This window comes from Olea europaea, chromosome 18, assembly GCF_002742605.1.
Source record: "Olea europaea var. sylvestris chromosome 18, O_europaea_v1, whole genome shotgun sequence".
In the NCBI taxonomy this organism is placed as follows: domain Eukaryota; kingdom Viridiplantae; phylum Streptophyta; class Magnoliopsida; order Lamiales; family Oleaceae; genus Olea; species Olea europaea.
The window spans coordinates 4,179,740-4,196,416 of record NC_036254.1 but is presented as its reverse complement, the minus strand read 5'-3'; the positions used below and the strand labels follow the sequence as shown (position 1 = coordinate 4,196,416).

Here is a 16,677-nt window from a genome sequence, read left to right as displayed (position 1 = left end):
CAAAACTGCTCTTTCTCCGCGGTACTTCCAATTTGTAGTTTGCAGCAAAACGTGGAGGCAAAGTAGAGTAAAATTTATTCGCTTCTTGTTATTTTTATCAGAACAGGAATAAAATTCCGTCAAAATTTTGGGGAAGAAAAAGTAAGCGATAAAAAAGATAATGGTGAGTAGTTCGAAGGATGAACCAGGGAGCGACGGCGAGAATTCCTCTGGAAACGTGCCGGAGTCCAATTCAGAGTGCATTTTTGTCTCAGGCGAGAAGGTCCTTGCCTATCACGGCCCCCGTATATATGAAGCCAAGGTAATGCCCTAAACCGACCCTCTTTAGGGTTATATTCTTTGTTAACTTGAAGGGCATTTTGTCCCGATTTCTCACATTATTTAAGTTTAATTAACTAGTTTTATTGGTGGTTGAATTTTATTTTTTTCCCGATCTGTTGCTTCTTTTGCCTGCAAGGTTCAAAAAGTAGAGTTTCGGAAGAATGAGTGGAAATACCATGTCCATTACCTTGTAAGTTGGATTATTGGCTTTTGTTTCTCCACTTTTACGAGTCACTGTTTTTGTTTATTTGTCTATCACTTTGTTGTGTATTGTCTGTTGTGCGTTTTCTGTGTCTACTGTAGACCAGTATGACTAGTTATGATTGTGTGTCACAGACTAATATGAGTAGGACTTTGCCGTTTTCTTCCTGTTATGTCATACTGAATGTATTCTGTTCGTTCTTGCAGGGTTGGAATAAAAAGTGCGTATACTGCCTCAGTACTTCAAGTGAATTCCGTTATCTGGATTCAATTTTTTTACTACTGAATAAGGACTAGAACCCATAGGTTATCCTTTCTTTCAAGTATTGATCCCGGTTTATGTATTTGGGTTCTCACATTGTTTGCTGCTTCGATGGAATTTTACTTACAAAACAATCTTCTAATTGTATTCATGAAAATAGAATCAGACATGTAAAGTAATTATCACTCATTGTATGAATGATGCATTAGGTAGGAACTAACATCATATTAACCTACAATAGTGACTGAACTGAGGGTAATGCTGAATACCAAATAACTAGAACATAATATATTTGTAATTTGACGGCAGGAAGAGATCAACTGAAATTAACTATAATATGTTAAACTAGAACCGTAATGAAGGAACATTTTGAAGTTTAAGATCTGAAATTACTGAAGAAAAAATGACAATTGTAAGAGAATGTGAGTGAATGACTTATCAGTAAGATAATTAGGAAAGATGCAAAGGTGTAGGCTAATATCTGAAAGTTGACTGCACTAGCACAGGAGAAGTTTACGGACCGATAAAGAAAAACTTTCTAAAATGTGAAAATTGATCATTAAAATTTAGTTTACCAGATACCTGTTCATAATATTACTATTGTCGTAAGTTGGTTTGTAATTATTATGACCTCCACTTGCATGGAGCAAGTTCTTGAATAAATGTTTTTTTTTTATTAGGTAATCAGATAATTTTATTCCTTAAAAGAGAGTACACGGGAGGTATACAATCATTTTAAGTATGAAAGGAACAACATGAAATTAGGCAACCCTACAACAGGATTTTTAGCCACTGCATTAAATCAAGTATACAAAGTCAAGTAAAATAATTATCTTATCTGCTCTGTTGTCTTTGTTTGATCTTCGAAACATCGATCGTTCCGTTCTCTCCATATGCACCATACAATGCATCCCGAAATAAGATTCCAGAGAAGTTTGCTATCCATATCGCGAAATTTTCTCCTCCATGCCCGCACCACGTCTTCTATACGCTTAGGTAGCACCCAATCCATTGATTGAGAAATCAAAATACTGTTCCAAAGTCAACGTACACCATCACAATGAATGTGATCAATCGTCTCTCCATCCTTCTTGCACATATAGTACCACTCGGTTACATAAAATCCTTTTCGTCGAAAATTATCCACCGTTGACACCTGCCCCCTCATAACTGTCCACAATGGAAATGCTACCCGTGGAGGCAATTTGCTTTGCCACGCCATCTTCCAAGGTAATGAACTCTCCACAAAGCCCAAAAGGGATTGAAAGTATGAGCGGACTGAAAAATACCATCTCGAGCCAACCTCCACCTGCTACAATCACCCTCTCCTACCCGAATTTGTATCTCATGCAGAGTTGTCAAAAACAACGAATGATCTTCCAATTCCCAATCCTGTAAACCCCTCCCAAAAGTAATATTCCAACTATAGTCCCCATTATGAATGTCTAATACATAGCAGCAGGCTCTGACGCAATGCGGTACAATGAGGGAAATCCCTCCTTTAACGGTTGATCGCCGCACCAACTATCATCTCAAAATCTAATATCAGTGTCATTTCCCACCACAAAATTTAGTTTGTCCCTAAAATTACTCCATCCCCGTCGGATATACCTCCACAAACTCACCCCATAGGAGCCACGACCCTCAACCGTACACCAACCCCCCTCCATCACACCATACTTTGCCCCAATGATTTCTCTCCAAAAGCTCTCCCTCTCCACTCCAAATCGCCACAACCACTTGCCCAATAAAGCCTTATTAAACAAAACAAGGCTCCTCACTCCAAGCCCCCCATCCTCATAGGCAAACAAATAGTACCCTAATTAACCAAATGGATTTTCCTCTCCTCCTCTAACCCTGCCCACAAGAATTCTCTTTGAAATCTCTCTCATCTATTTGCCACTGCAACCGGAATAGGAAACAATGACAAAAAGTAAGTGGGGAGATTTGAGAGAGTGGATTTAATAAGAGTAAGTCGGCCTTCCTTAGAAAGATACATATGCTTCCACCCTACTAACCTCCTCTCCATTCTTTCCATAATACCATTCCAAATATGTGTACTTTTAAACCGTACCCCTAGCGGGAGGCCTAAATATAACATGGGCAATTGTGCAATCCTACATCCCAATATGCCAGCCAACTCCTCCACGTTAGTGACCTCCCCAACTGGAATAATCTCAGATTTCCCCAAATTGATTTTTAATCCAGACACCGCTTCAAAACATAGGAGCAAACGACGCAGGTTCCTAAATTGTTCATCATCCGCATCACATAAGATCAACGTGTCATCTGCAAATAGCAAACGAGACACCTGCAATTGGTCAACCCTAAAGCCCCTTACCAAACCCTCTCCCACGGCTCTTTCAAACATCTTATTGAAAGCCTCCATCACAATAACAAAAAGCAATGGGAATAGTGGATCTCCTTGCTGCAATCATCTACTACTCCGAAAATAACCCTTCCGCGTTCCGTTGACCATAACTGAGAACGAAACAGTAGAAATACAGAACTGAATCCATTTACACCACTTATCCCCGAAACCGCACCTTCTAAGCATATACAAAAGGAATCCCCAGTTTACATGATCATATGCCTTCTGAATATCGAGCTTACATAGCATCCCGGGAATTCCCAAACACAATCTTGAATCAATGCATTCATTCGCTATAAGCACGGAGTCCAAAATCTGGCGACCTTTTACGAAAGCATTCTGAAACTTGGACACTACTTTCTCGAGCACCTCCTTTAATCTGTTCGCCAGGACTTTCGCAATAATAATGATAGGAAATTATTTTGGTAAAGGAGTTAAGGTTATTCATTTTTCAATCTTGTACTTGTATACTACTATGGACATTTTCTTTTCCAAAACGATCTTTAAAAATTTAAAAATTGTTTTATTGTGCATGTGATTTACCAACAAGTTGTTTGGTGTTAGATTTGCTTTTGTATGGGTTGGGGCCTGCTATGAGCCAAGTGAAATGAATAAATGAGAAAGGAAAAGTACATGTTTAATGGTGGCTAATGGTTTTGAGTCAACAAACCTATCTCGAGTCCCGTGCCTACTTAAGTGACTTCAAATGATTGATGGTAGAAGGAGTTTATGGACCTGTCATGATCTTAGCTTGCAACTGATTTTCCATTGCTGATCTTTGATGCTTTATGTTAAAGGAAACGTGAAAAAATGAAAGGATTTTCTTTATCTTCGAGTGTAGAGAAAAGTTTGGGAATTACATTTTTTCTATTCTCTCTTGTCAACTAAACTCTGTCACAATAATTCATCTTCTAGTAAAAGTATTAAGCGTGATATTTTAGTGAAAGTATTCTGTCACAATACATTCATTTTCTCTAGTAAAAGTATTAAGTGCGATATTTTAGTGATGATAGAAATTTCATTCATCTCGTGTTGCATGCTAGTAATGAAATTATCTGTTTCTTGTAAGTGAACCTATACAAATTAATCCCGTATATTTAAGGATTGACTGAGCTTTTCGATTTGAAGTACTGCATACAAGAAATCTGAATAGGAGCATAAAAAAATCCATTGAGAGGCTTTGATGTCCCTAAAGTTTGTCTTGGCGTTCTTAGCCCTTGATGTGGACCATGCAGTGCATTAATAGGTTATAAACCAGCAATTGGATAACCTATAACTGATATTTGTACTTAGTTGGATAACCTATAACTGATATTTGTACTTAGTCACAAATTTGAGTAGACCAGCTCCTCATCCCGATCCTTTCATGTATTGAGTAAACTTCCAATTTTGTGGTTGGAAATTCAATCAAGAGCCAAGCAATGATATCCTGCCATGACAAATAATTTACTTTGGATTTAATAATTACTTTAAAAACCAATGAAGTTATTAAGCTGCATATTGAATGTTGTTGACGTCAAATAATCCATACAGAATTACTCACTGATGCCCTTAATATCTTGTCAATAGTTGGGATGAATGGGTAGGCATGGATCGGTTGATGAAGCATACTGAAGAGAATGTTTTGAAGCAGCAGGCCCTTGATAAGAAAGCTGGTGTAGACAAGAATGCGAAGTCATGGCGTTCATCACAAGTGAAACCAAAAAGTTCATCTGGTATGCCCTTTTGTTTCTCAATTTGATATTATATACTCAAGAAGTAGAACTTATCGTTCCAAAGTTAAGTAGCAGCCTTCTTCCAAAAGGAATGCCTGTTCTAGAATACCACCTAACCATCCCTGATATTGGTGGTTGTTCTGTGGATTATTGTTTGTGGGAGTTTTTATTTGCAGCCAAACAAGGAACTGAGAATGATAACTGCCTTCTCATTTTTGCTAGATTTCTTTAGGTGGAATACTACTGAACTTTGCCAAATATAACCTGTTGGGATCATTGAATTTTCAATGATAATAATGTATATTTGGACAGTACCCAAAAGGAATAAACACTAAATACTAGCTGTCCTCGCATATGTGCACTACCTCTGCCTCTGGTGAGAGTGTCAGGAATTTAGAAACTATCCTTTTTCTGCTGAAGGGGTAATCAAATTTTCCCTTTTCCTTTTTTTTTTGGACAATGGTAATGAGATATTTCTTTATGATATTTGTTGATGGTTTGCATTTTTTTTCTATCTAAGTTTATATTTCTACACTGGATTTTACAGATAGTAAATTGGATAACGAGGAGACTAAGAATAATGGTATGCTGTTTTTCTGTTCCTATCAATTTACTTTCCTCTACATCTTCACTTCCACTTTCTATATCCTGTGGAAGATGAACTCGACTATTTTGAAACTTGCCAGTATGATTCTTTATCATGTAAATATGGGTCACTTTCTTTAATCTGCCTTAATTATTGTATTGTCAAAACTGTTACCATAGTAATTAGGCTAGTATTAAGTTCAGCCATGTGATTTTTACTGGTCATCTATTTACTTTTACACATAAAAGTGCATGGCTCAGTAGTCAAAGAATTGATCAATGATGATGGTGAAGATAATGGAAAACTTCTGGTTTTATCCTTTTTAGTTTCTGGTAGGGAAAATTACGATTTTCTTCTTGTGATGTTGTTGCAGTTTCAAAAGGGAAGAAGCGAAAGGCTGACTCGGGCATTGAGGTTTGTTCTGAGCTCTATTAGTACAAATAAATTTAATTTTCGTTTCTACATTTCAAAATATCTTACAATCAACAAACCTTCTAACTTTTAGTGGAGACATAAAACCTCTTAATGTAATAAAACGTAGTTCCCAATCATCAAAAAGCCTAATTAATAAATAACTCCTAATCATAATAATAACAAACCATTAATTAATACCAATAAACATAACTCCTAATCAAATTAAACACACCTAATTAATTAATGTAAAAACATTGAAATCATCTCCTATCTGTGTCAAGTGTTCATTGTATTTCATTGCATTATATTTGCCAAATTTCTGCTATTATCTTCTCAAATTGTTGAGTGCTCCATACTCTCTTTAATATAACTTTATAATTGCAAATTATGCTAACAGCTAGTTCTTTGCTTGTGGGAAGCATAAACTTCAATTGACTTTCATTTGCTGTGCAGTTGGCCCTTATACTTTGTTAAGATTGTGATTTTTTGTTGCTTATATAAATCCTAATCGTCTTTCTATTTTGATAGAAAAATAATTCAGGGGCAGAAAAACTCCTCAAAATCCAAATTCCATCTACTCTAAAGAAGCAATTGGTTGATGATTGGGAGTTTATCACTCAGCAGAATAAGGTACTTCACTACTTGTATAGGTTGCTGCCAAATCCATCCCACCACCCCAAATAAGAAAACACCAGACAATAAAGCAAAAACTCCCTATTTTCCAATTGGCTGACTATGCCATTGTTTGGGCTTCATTTTACTTTAACGCATTTTTCTCTTTCTTCATTTTCAAATACAAATTCTTCAATAAAATATTATTTCACGTAAACCCAAAACTTTTTCTTATTTTTTAACCTCACATTCTCCAAAAAAAAAAAAAAATTACTATTTCAAAATACATTTTTCCCAAAATCTCATTAAAATTGAGCCCAAACAAGGGCTATAATTCCCTGCCTAGTTGATGACAAATAATTTGTAATTGAGAGCACCTTGTTGGATATAGAATGTGAGCTGGGAAGAACGCTTCTGATTGGCATATGTCAATTAATAATGTTACTTTTGGATGGAAGAAATAAAATCCTAGAATGCAAACTGGGAAGTGCTTTTTTGATTTGCTAATGTCTGTTGAAATTGTTTACTTTTGAATGAAAGAGATAAATGCTTGTTCTTTCTCGTTTCAAATAAATTTTCTCGGTTTGGAGTGTATCATTTGTGGTAGAAGAAGTGTTGTACATAAATCTATTGAACTTATGTATTGTGCTAATTGATATGCCGTCTTTCAATTTTATTGGGACTCGGCTACAAGATCCTTTCTTGCTGGCACCTGGTTCCTTGCTCTATTGAAACTCTAGCTGAACACTGTTTCTTCCATCCTTGAAGATACAAAAGAACATGGGACTGTAGCTCATCTTTCTCCTAATATGGAATTGGCATGCTTTTAGGGATTGCATAAAATAATTATTATCTGGACTCATTTTATGATTGATTTCACATAAGCATTTCTCTTGCAGCTTGTAAGACTTCCTCGATCTCCTAATGTCGAAGATATTATTGCAAAGTACCTTGATTACAGGTCCAAAAAGGATGGCACGTAAGTTTCTATCTCTACATTTCTAAAGGATTGATCAACTTGTGAATTTTGTATTTTGCACGCTCTGTTTGAAATCTGTACTAGCTCTTCTAGAGGTCTGTGTTTATGACTGTGGCCAGGGCCTGTTATTTCCCATAAAGGAACAGGCCGAGCAGAAGATTGATAGCATGCAATTCCATTAGGATTAGGGTGGGTACACAAAATAAACAACCAAGTGAAGGATCCGGACATGGCTTTGCTGTGATAGTATCAATTTCTCTTTCGGTTCTTATCAAGAATATTTATTCAGCATCATTAGCAAAATCCAAATCAGATTAGAAACTGCTTTAATTCTCTTAAAATTTTGTTTATTGATCAACGTTACTTGTACCCCTAGTTGGTTCTATCCATGGTGCTTACTTGTGATGGTGAATTTTCGGCCTTACGCACCCTGTGTTAGAGATTGCTCTACAGCGCAGCTATGCATTCTTGCACAATTGGTATATTGGCTGCTTGTCGACTTGTAGCCAGCTTGTGTTTAGTTGGGCATTTTATTATGAGTTTAGAGCTTGCCTTTCATTGCTGATATGTTTCTTTTAAGTTATAAATATAATGAATAAAGCAATCTCCCTAAAATTCTTTTTGTCTAAACAATTTTCTCGGCCTGATTTTTTGGATATTTGTTAAAATATATGATCAGTTGTCACTTGTGAGATTAACACGCACTTTACAGGATATATTATAAATTGATCTTCGCCATCAGGATTGTTTTCTCTCATCTTTCTTCCCTTTTGATACAAAACTTGGAGAACAAACTGTTAAAGCCATATCCCTTCAATATATTGTTTGGCTAGATGTCTATGTACAGAAGAATGACAACCTTGTTTTTAAAGGGTTCGATGATATTCCAGTTAAGGGAAGACATGCTTTGTGGAAATTTAAGCATACTACTTCCATATGTTTCCATCAGGTATTTGGCATATTGGACACTTACATGGCAAACAGAACTTTTAAGTGGACGTAGTATCATGAAGTGATCTGTGTTCATAAATTTTTGTTTCCACGTTTTTCATTTGTTTTTAGACGCAGATTTTTAGCAGCGTTGGGAATAAATGAATAATCGTTTTTGCGCATTCCTGGTCCGATAAACTTACTTGTACTAGTAGCATTACATGTGCATGGTACTAATTGATTGAATATGGTTTTGGAATTCAAAAGGTTACTAGATGAGTGGTCTTTGATTACATTTTTGTAAATACAGGAAGACTGATGCAGTTGGAGAAATTTTGAAGGGACTGCGATGTTATTTTAACAAAGCATTGCCAGTTGTTCTTTTGTACAAAAAGGAGCGTGAACAGTACAATGAAGCAGTTTCAGAAAATGTCACCCCTTCAAATATATATGGTGCCGAACATTTATTGCGCCTCTTTGGTAAATTTCTATTTTGATATACTTTAGCAAGTTTGGTAAGATTTGTTATTTAAGAAACTTATTCCTTGTCTTATTATTTAAATGATGAACTTCCAATCTGTGTTGATGTGATTGACTTTTTTCTGTTGTGCAAGACGATGAACTTATCATAGTTCTACCTTTTCCAAAAAACATTTTTATCTTTTTGTCTAATTCCATTTTTTTATTGGTAAGGCTCAGGTGGTGGTGGTCTAATTCCAATTTTAGAAATACTGTGTTTATGTAATTTCTGCTATGTGCAGTGAAGTTGCCGGAATTGTTGGCGTATGTCAAAATTGATGAGGAGACTTTGATTCGGATGCAGCAGAAATTGCACGAATTTCTCAAGTATAAGTTCTATATAATTTCTTTCTGTCATTAAGTGCTTTCTTGGTCATGCTTAAAAGTAGCATTTTTATAGAAGTAGATAAAATAGGAGCCACAATTTCTGTGTGGGACCCACTATTTGTTTATTTTGTACTAATGTGGGGGAGTAGGAACTTTGGGTTGAATATGAGGTTCATCTTCATTGTTAGTCGTAGCAAAGCTATTGAAATTGATCAAAGGTCTCTTGCTTTAGATTGCTGCATTATTGGTGAGATAATTATACAATTATTTTGACGTGCGTCCTTGAATGTGTGCAGTTTTTTATCTTTGTTTCAGTGAGGCAATCAAGGGTCATGATATGGATTCTATTTTCCATTTGTTTCCTTGCATTCCCATGTATATATTATTTTTATTTTCTTCTATTACCTTTCATAAATTTTCTTGAGTCAGTTTTTGGCTGCCTGTTGTCTCCGCAAATGGACCCATGTCAGAAATTACCTGCCTTTAAGCAATCACTTAATTTACCATGTAATTTCTTTGTAGATGGGCCAGGTAGCCTGTCATTTCCAGCAAGTCTGTCCTATCTTCTGATATTTTGGAATGAAGGATATTGCTAAATCTCTATTTAAATCTGAATGACCTTTGAGTTAGCAACGCTTGACCTATATATTGGTGTATGTTTGAATGTAGGTTTCTGCAAAAGAATGAAAGCACTTTCTTTCTTGCTACATATGATGACCCTAAAATAATGGGAGGAAGTGGCAAAGGGAAGGATAACTGACTCAACAACTGGGTTTTCACATCAAATGCAATACTAGCTTTTATGTTTGGTAGCAGAAGCTTTGGCAGAGTTTCTTGACCGACCAGTATATGTTTGATAGTCTGCATGATAAACTGCCGATCTGTTGTTGCAATAATTGCTATTTATTTTCCTTTTTCCTTTTCATAATTTGCATATGTTTGTATACAATAAAAAGTTTTTGGTTATGATCCATGCTCTTTAACGATGACATTAGGTAAGTGAAAGGTTGGAATCTGTTAGCATCATATTAATTTCAGAACTGCTGCGCACTGTATCATATACTCTATAAACTTTGTTAGTCTTAAGAGACACCATCTGTGACAGATGATACCTACTTTTTTATGCATTTTTCATCTAACACCCACGCACTTTCGTTTCTGGAATTAGCTTGCGTCGCTTATACTTTGATGGTGCTATTGTGAATTCTGAATATAATCGGTTTGAGCAGCGCCCTTCTTCCTTTTTTCTCTCAAGATTGTCGAGAAATTTGTGGCATCTGTTTTAGCAGCACCCTGTAAAGCTGCACGCTGCATCACAGAACAATTCCTTTTGTGAAATGGTAAGCCAGCAGTTTTTTAATTTTCAAATTTCATAAATTACTCTTAGAAGCAGGAAAGCAATATTCTTTAGGCTGTAAATTTTGATAAGCTCCTACCCGTGAACTTATATCAAATAGATTGTGCAAGAGATCGGGAAAATGGATGGAATATTTGTGTTCCATTATGTTCTTGTTCTCCCTTATCTTCTTGTAAATGTGTTCTCGATTTTGAAATTTATTTAATTAACATGAAATTTCCTTTTCATTAAGTTGGACAAATGGAAATCAGAATATTAGATCCTTTTCTTTCAGTTGACATGAAGTTGGACAAATCACACAGCAACCTGAGAACATTAATTGTTATTACAATATCACATGGTTATGGAATCAACCAATAACTAGAGATGGCAATTTGAACCGTCAAAATCGAAAATCGCGGTTAACCAAACCGAATGGGGCGAAAAAAATCGAACCGATGGTGCAATGGGGCGGATATGGTTTTGATTTTAATGAATCGATTCGTAATGGTGCGGGTATGGTATTTACGTCGTCGAACCGAAACCGAACCGATTACCCGCTAAAAAAAAAAAAAAATTTGAATTGATAATGAGCTTTACACTACTTTTCTATCCAAATCAAAACAAAATCCCTCCCCTCCTCATTACATCTACCTGATTCATTCGGCCAGTCTACTTACCATTAGTCCATAATAGCATTAGTATGACAGTATATAAATGCAAATCCTACTCTCCACAACCACAAATTCACGCACGGCTCCATTGCCTCTATGGTCCAAATCGTCGTCGCCTCCGAAAATTTGTTACATTTGTTAGTCATTCTATTACTGTTGATCATGTAAAAATAGAGTTCGATATTTTTCTAGACGTGCCAATATTGCTAAGGATGAATAGGAATCAACTTTGAATGCTGATCTATGCTAGTAAGACTTGTAGGGAAGAATGCATCAAGTAACTTCGATGCACAACAATTAAGAATGAAAGAAAAGTTTAATATTATTATATTTATAATATTATTTGTTAAATTTGTATTTTACAATTGAAAATTAGGATAATGTTTGCATTTACGTTTGGAATATTGTTTGATAATGTTTGCATTTTCGTTTGGAATATTGTGTTTTTGTTTTCATTGACTTTTTTCAATAAATTGTTTTATATCAATTTGACGGATGAACTTATAAAAAATAATTTATTTTCGTGCTTATTAATCGAACCGAACCGTGCCGAACCGAGACAAAAACCGAACCGAATCGATTTACGTGGTTATGATGCGGTTATGGTATGATCAAAAATTTGGTGGTGCGGTTATGGTTTTTGGCCGAACCGACCCATAACCGGACCGTTGCCAACCCTACCCATAACTCTTTATTAAGATTGCTATCTGATGCCAGAATAGCGTAGTAAAAACCAATAGCACTGTTTTCTTCTCAGTATAGAGAATTTGACAAAGTTATTGTGTATGGAATAGGTATTTGAATTCAAAAATTGCATCATTGCCGTGCACTGTCACTCAAGATTGCTGCCGGCTACATCCAGAACAAACCTGTATCTTACATCATTCTTTTCCATTCTCTCAAATGCCTTGTTAACATAGGACATCTTTACAACCTCAATCATTGTCGTCATTCCTTTTCCTGCCCAGAAGTCTAATAATTCCTGCACGTCTTTCATGCTTCCTATGAAACTTCCTGTAACTGTCTTATTTCCTAGGTACATTAAACAAAATACAGTTAGCATAAATGCACAGATCAAAAATAACTTGTCATGTTTGTGTTTTTCGTAATTAGAAACTGATTGGTCTGATTATGTAGGACAACATACCAGCTATCATGACACCAGCTTGAATTTCAAGAGGCTGTTGGGGTGCGCCAACTAGTATAAACTTTCCTTGTGTTTTCAGCAGTGAAAGGTATGATTGCAGTGGGTGGAAAACTGGTACGGTGTCGAGAATGTAGTCGAGGCTGTTTGCAGCTTTCCTCATTTCATCCTCATCGGTACTCACTAAAAAAACATCTGCATTCAAATCCTCCATTGCTTCCTTTCTTTTCTTATTAGAGGAGCTTATCACAGTAACGTGATGCCCCATTGCCTTGGCTATTTTAACACCTAGATGACCAACTCCTCCCAAGCCCATTATTCCCCCCTGGACATTCTTATTGCTCCCCATCCACTGTTTTAGAGGACTATAAGCCGTCACCCCAGCACATAGTAGGGGTGCTGCCTGTTCCGGTGCTAGCTTTTCTGGAATCTTGACTGCAAACCTGAATGAGGCCTCATTTAAAAGTTTGAGCTATTAGGTAGGAGACTTACTTATTTAGTTATATAAAGTCTTTCTGTGATTGTATTTGTTCGCGTTCTGCAAATGCTTTAAGTGCCTGAACTTTGTGTTTGTGTTTTGTGTGATGTAAGTTATATGTGCACACCTCTGATGAACAACCATGTTTGAAGAGAATCCTCCGTGTGTTGGAGTTCCATCTTTGTAGATATCATTGTAGGGTAAAATTCTTTGACTGCAGTACTGCTCCAGATTGGACTTGCACAAAGAACATTCCCCGCAAGAGCCAACTATGCCGCCTACTCCTACTATATCTCCCAAACTAAATTTCTTAACGTCCGAGCCCAATTCGATAACTTCCCCAACCACTTCATGACTGAAAAATCCATGAAATAAGATCGTGTCAGCTTATGGACAGAAATTTATTGTGCACGAGTATGATAGGTATAAATTATATGAACTATGAAGCCATGTAATATTAGTCGTATGTTGCATACCCTGGTATCATAGGGTACTTGGTATTACTAATTAGTTCACCCCTGATCTGATGGAGATCAGTGTGGTCTATTCCACAATACAGAACCCTTAAAACCATGTCTTCGCTACTTGTATCCCTGTTCATAAAAACACATATCAACTTCCAGTTTTCCATCTTTTTCTATATTGATTTGAAGAAAGATTGGGAGAGGAGGTTGTTAAGCAAGAGACTACCTGAGATGGAATGAGTATTGAGAGAGATGACCAGTAGAGTCTCTAGCAGCCCAGGCATTGGCTTTTCTTCCCACCATATTATTCAGCTCTTCAATGTTTTAGTTTAGAAACTATTGGGATAAATTGATTTTAATGAACTGCGGCTTTAGGGGAGTATTTATATGGCAAACAAATTTCATTATCCGTCGCCTTTTGACAAACAAATAATTTAGGATGGACTGTTGTGGCAGGCTGTTGATGATCCAAGTTGATATTTGGTCTTCAATTCTTTATTTTCTTATTCTTTCAATCTTCTCAGCTTCTTTTATATTTGGTTAGGGTAAACTAGGTGACCACTAGCTGATGCATTCCTTTGATTTGGTAGTGGAATGGTGCTTGCTTTGTCATGTTTAAAACTTGCTTTTTTACTTTTGAAGTAAAAATTATAATTGTTGCGAAAGATCAAGATATCCTAAACATATGCTTGGTCATTTAATTCGTATGTTAACATGTTTGGTTCATTGAACTATATTTTGAAGTGATTAAAGAAAAAAGGAGAGTATTAATTTTATTCTCTTGTATCATTGAATTCTATTATTAAACATGCTAGTTGTGGCTGTGGGGTGGGAATTTGAAAGTCAATAACTGCTTGCACTTCTAACAGTTCATTGCACACGTCATACACTTGACATTATCTGGCTGCCGTGATTTGACTTAGTTTTGTTTCGAACTTTTAAATTAGAAATCATTGTTGTGTGGAATGGCTAGTAATTAAGGGTGTCTATTTGACTTGTTGACTCGAGTGGTCAGCGGTTTGATCTGGGAAAAGCTTAAGTTGGTCCGTGATGAGCAAATTTATTTTAAAAAAAAAATTAACTTGTGTATAACAATGGATATGGTAGTGATATAAAGCGATGGAGGATGACGATGATATATGAGGATGAGATGTTAGTGGTAACAAGATAACAATGATACTGTCACCTATCCCAAAAAAAAAAAAAAAAAGAAAAAAAAAAAAAATGATAATGCTTTGGCTATTGCACGTAGCTGGCTTGGCTATAATAAAATAAAAATAAAAAATCACAAGCCGACTTGGCTGGATAAGGTTCAAGCCGAAAGCTCTGTTGAGCCTAGATTTTTTGGTATAACAAAAGCTTGGCTTGGCCAGAGCAAAAAAATTGAAAAATAGATCGTACTATTTTTACTCGAATCGAGCTTGAGTTTTAAGTTTCGATTCGATTCATTGACATCCTACTATTAGTAAATCAAAAATTGCACATTGCTCAATTTGATAAAGTTAGAAATCAAGGATAGAGAACAACGAAGAGGCGCGTCTTGTATCGCAATCCATGTTTTCACACGGGATAAATAGTGTTTGTGGCTTCGTAATTTCACACGTGTAATCCCATATTACTCAATCAACCTCTTGAGAATAAGATGAGTCCCTATTTCGTAGAAATTATAAAATGGGTTTTTATTAAAATTAAAGTTAATAATTAATTTTAATCAGATATTTCATGTAATTCATAATTTTTTGATCTATATTTCATTTATTTTTATCAAAATTTATTAAAAAATTGATTTTAATATCCACGAAACAAGTGTTAAAGAAAAATTATATAACTACAAATGTTTTAATATTCATTTTTAAAAATAATGAAATTGTGGATTTTTTTCCCCAAAAATTTAATGGTAATATTTTGTAATCCCTGGAAAAAGTTTAGTCACAAAATGTGACTTTTAATAAAAGTTTGACCTATAATTTAATTAATCAGGTCATGATCACAATAATAAAAAATTTCTAATCATGATTACATAATAATAACAAATCACACAATGTTATGATCACAAAGACAATTTGCGGGTTACACTTAAAATACTATTGTCATAAATTATTTATTAGTAAAAAATTATCCAATTAATTGTCACAAACACTTTTTAGTTCATCCGGTCCCACTCCAATTGATGAAGACCCATGGTTGGATTAGTGGCCAGTCTGCAATGGTGGGTCTAGTAAATAATGGTTGGATGAGCAATGCCCTGCGTACAGGGCACTGTTCTACAGGGGGCTTACATGCTCCCTCACTGTAGCTACAGGTTGGTCCCACATTTAAAAAAAAATTGTGCAGGCTCCACCCTTGTGTCTGCCCTGACCGACCTCTGTAAATGCCCCCTGTACGTAAAGCATCTCCCTGGTTGGATTCAAGTTTTTGGTTCGCGATTTCAGAATCCTTTTTTGCAAATTATTGACCATACACAATGTTGTGGGACCAATTGAAAGTAGTAGTTGTGTTTTGGCAGTGATTTCGTTGATAGTAGATGGTGGTAAGTAGTGTTGCCAATGATCGTGGGTGACATTAGTTGTGGGGGGTGAAAATGGCGGGTTACGGTTAGGGGAAAAAATAGGGATGGTGGTGGATGTGGATTGAGGTGGGGGTCGGATGACACATAATTTTTGAAATAAAATTTAGGAAAATTGTAGCAACGGTCCCTGACCTTTTTAATTTTTATAGACTTTATCATAATTTTTATTTTTTGCCACTCAAAATCTCAAATCTTTCAAAAAGATGCATCTGAAGTTTAAATGGATGGAAAACCGTTAGTTGACCAAGAAAAGTGGCTTTGACTAAATGAAAGGGTTAAAATGGTACTTTGCATTTTTCTCCCATTAAATAAGTTAAAAAATAAATAAATAAACCATAAATAAAAAAATAAGAAAGAAAATGGGGCATCATAATCTTTCCCCACCCCTACCAATCCAAATTGCAGCAGCATCAGTGGTGGCTGATCGTCGTCCACCGACCACCACCACACCCCCACTCCCGCCTCCACCTCCATCCAATCAAAACAAGAAAATCATTCATGACCACCAACACCAATCTCCTCACCACCACCATTACCATTGCCAGTAACTACCCATTTTCAAACTTTAAACTCAACTCAAAAAAATCTGAAAATGCTTACATGGGATTTCAACATTAAATTCAACAACCCTACTCGAAAAATCCAAAAAGTTACTGCAAAGATTGTACTCTGAGCCCCAATCTGGTGGCTGTGAAGAAAATGGAAATTTGGTGAAAAAATAGGTGGCTATGAAGAAATTGTGAACATTTAATAGTAAAACCATTTTTTGAATATA

The 16,677-nt window shown here is 35.8% G+C and overlaps 2 protein-coding genes across 4 annotated transcripts; one reads left to right on the top strand and one right to left on the bottom strand.

The window, feature by feature from the left end:
* Positions 1 to 10,364, top strand: LOC111367216 (protein MRG1). 2 transcript variants are annotated; one of them, XM_022987971.1, is made up of 11 exons: positions 1 to 301; positions 458 to 511; positions 730 to 743; positions 4,725 to 4,870; positions 5,418 to 5,453; positions 5,830 to 5,870; positions 6,399 to 6,500; positions 7,382 to 7,461; positions 8,702 to 8,871; positions 9,153 to 9,237; positions 9,907 to 10,364. In XM_022987971.1, the coding sequence occupies exons 1-11, from the start codon at positions 161 to 163 to the stop codon at positions 9,995 to 9,997; spliced, it is 960 nt and encodes a 319-aa protein (XP_022843739.1). In that variant the 5' UTR covers positions 1 to 160; the 3' UTR covers positions 9,998 to 10,364. The 2 variants fall into 2 exon arrangements, with proteins under 2 accessions (XP_022843739.1, XP_022843740.1); XM_022987972.1 differs by lacking the exon at positions 5,418 to 5,453 and having other exon boundaries at positions 7 to 301.
* Positions 10,365 to 10,839: 475 nt separating this feature from the next.
* LOC111367214 (probable cinnamyl alcohol dehydrogenase) lies at positions 10,840 to 13,773 on the bottom strand. Of its 2 annotated transcripts, XM_022987969.1 has the most exons (6): positions 13,560 to 13,766; positions 13,346 to 13,462; positions 12,997 to 13,224; positions 12,395 to 12,834; positions 11,929 to 12,279; positions 10,840 to 10,948 (listed from the first exon to the last, which is right to left on the bottom strand). In XM_022987969.1, exons 1-5 carry the CDS (start codon positions 13,634 to 13,636, stop codon positions 12,080 to 12,082), a joined length of 1,062 nt encoding a protein of 353 aa, XP_022843737.1. In that variant the 5' UTR covers positions 13,637 to 13,766; the 3' UTR covers positions 10,840 to 10,948; positions 11,929 to 12,079. The 2 variants fall into 2 exon arrangements, with proteins under 2 accessions (XP_022843737.1, XP_022843738.1); XM_022987970.1 differs by lacking the exon at positions 13,346 to 13,462 and having other exon boundaries at positions 13,560 to 13,773.
* Positions 13,774 to 16,677: the final 2,904 nt, after the last annotated feature.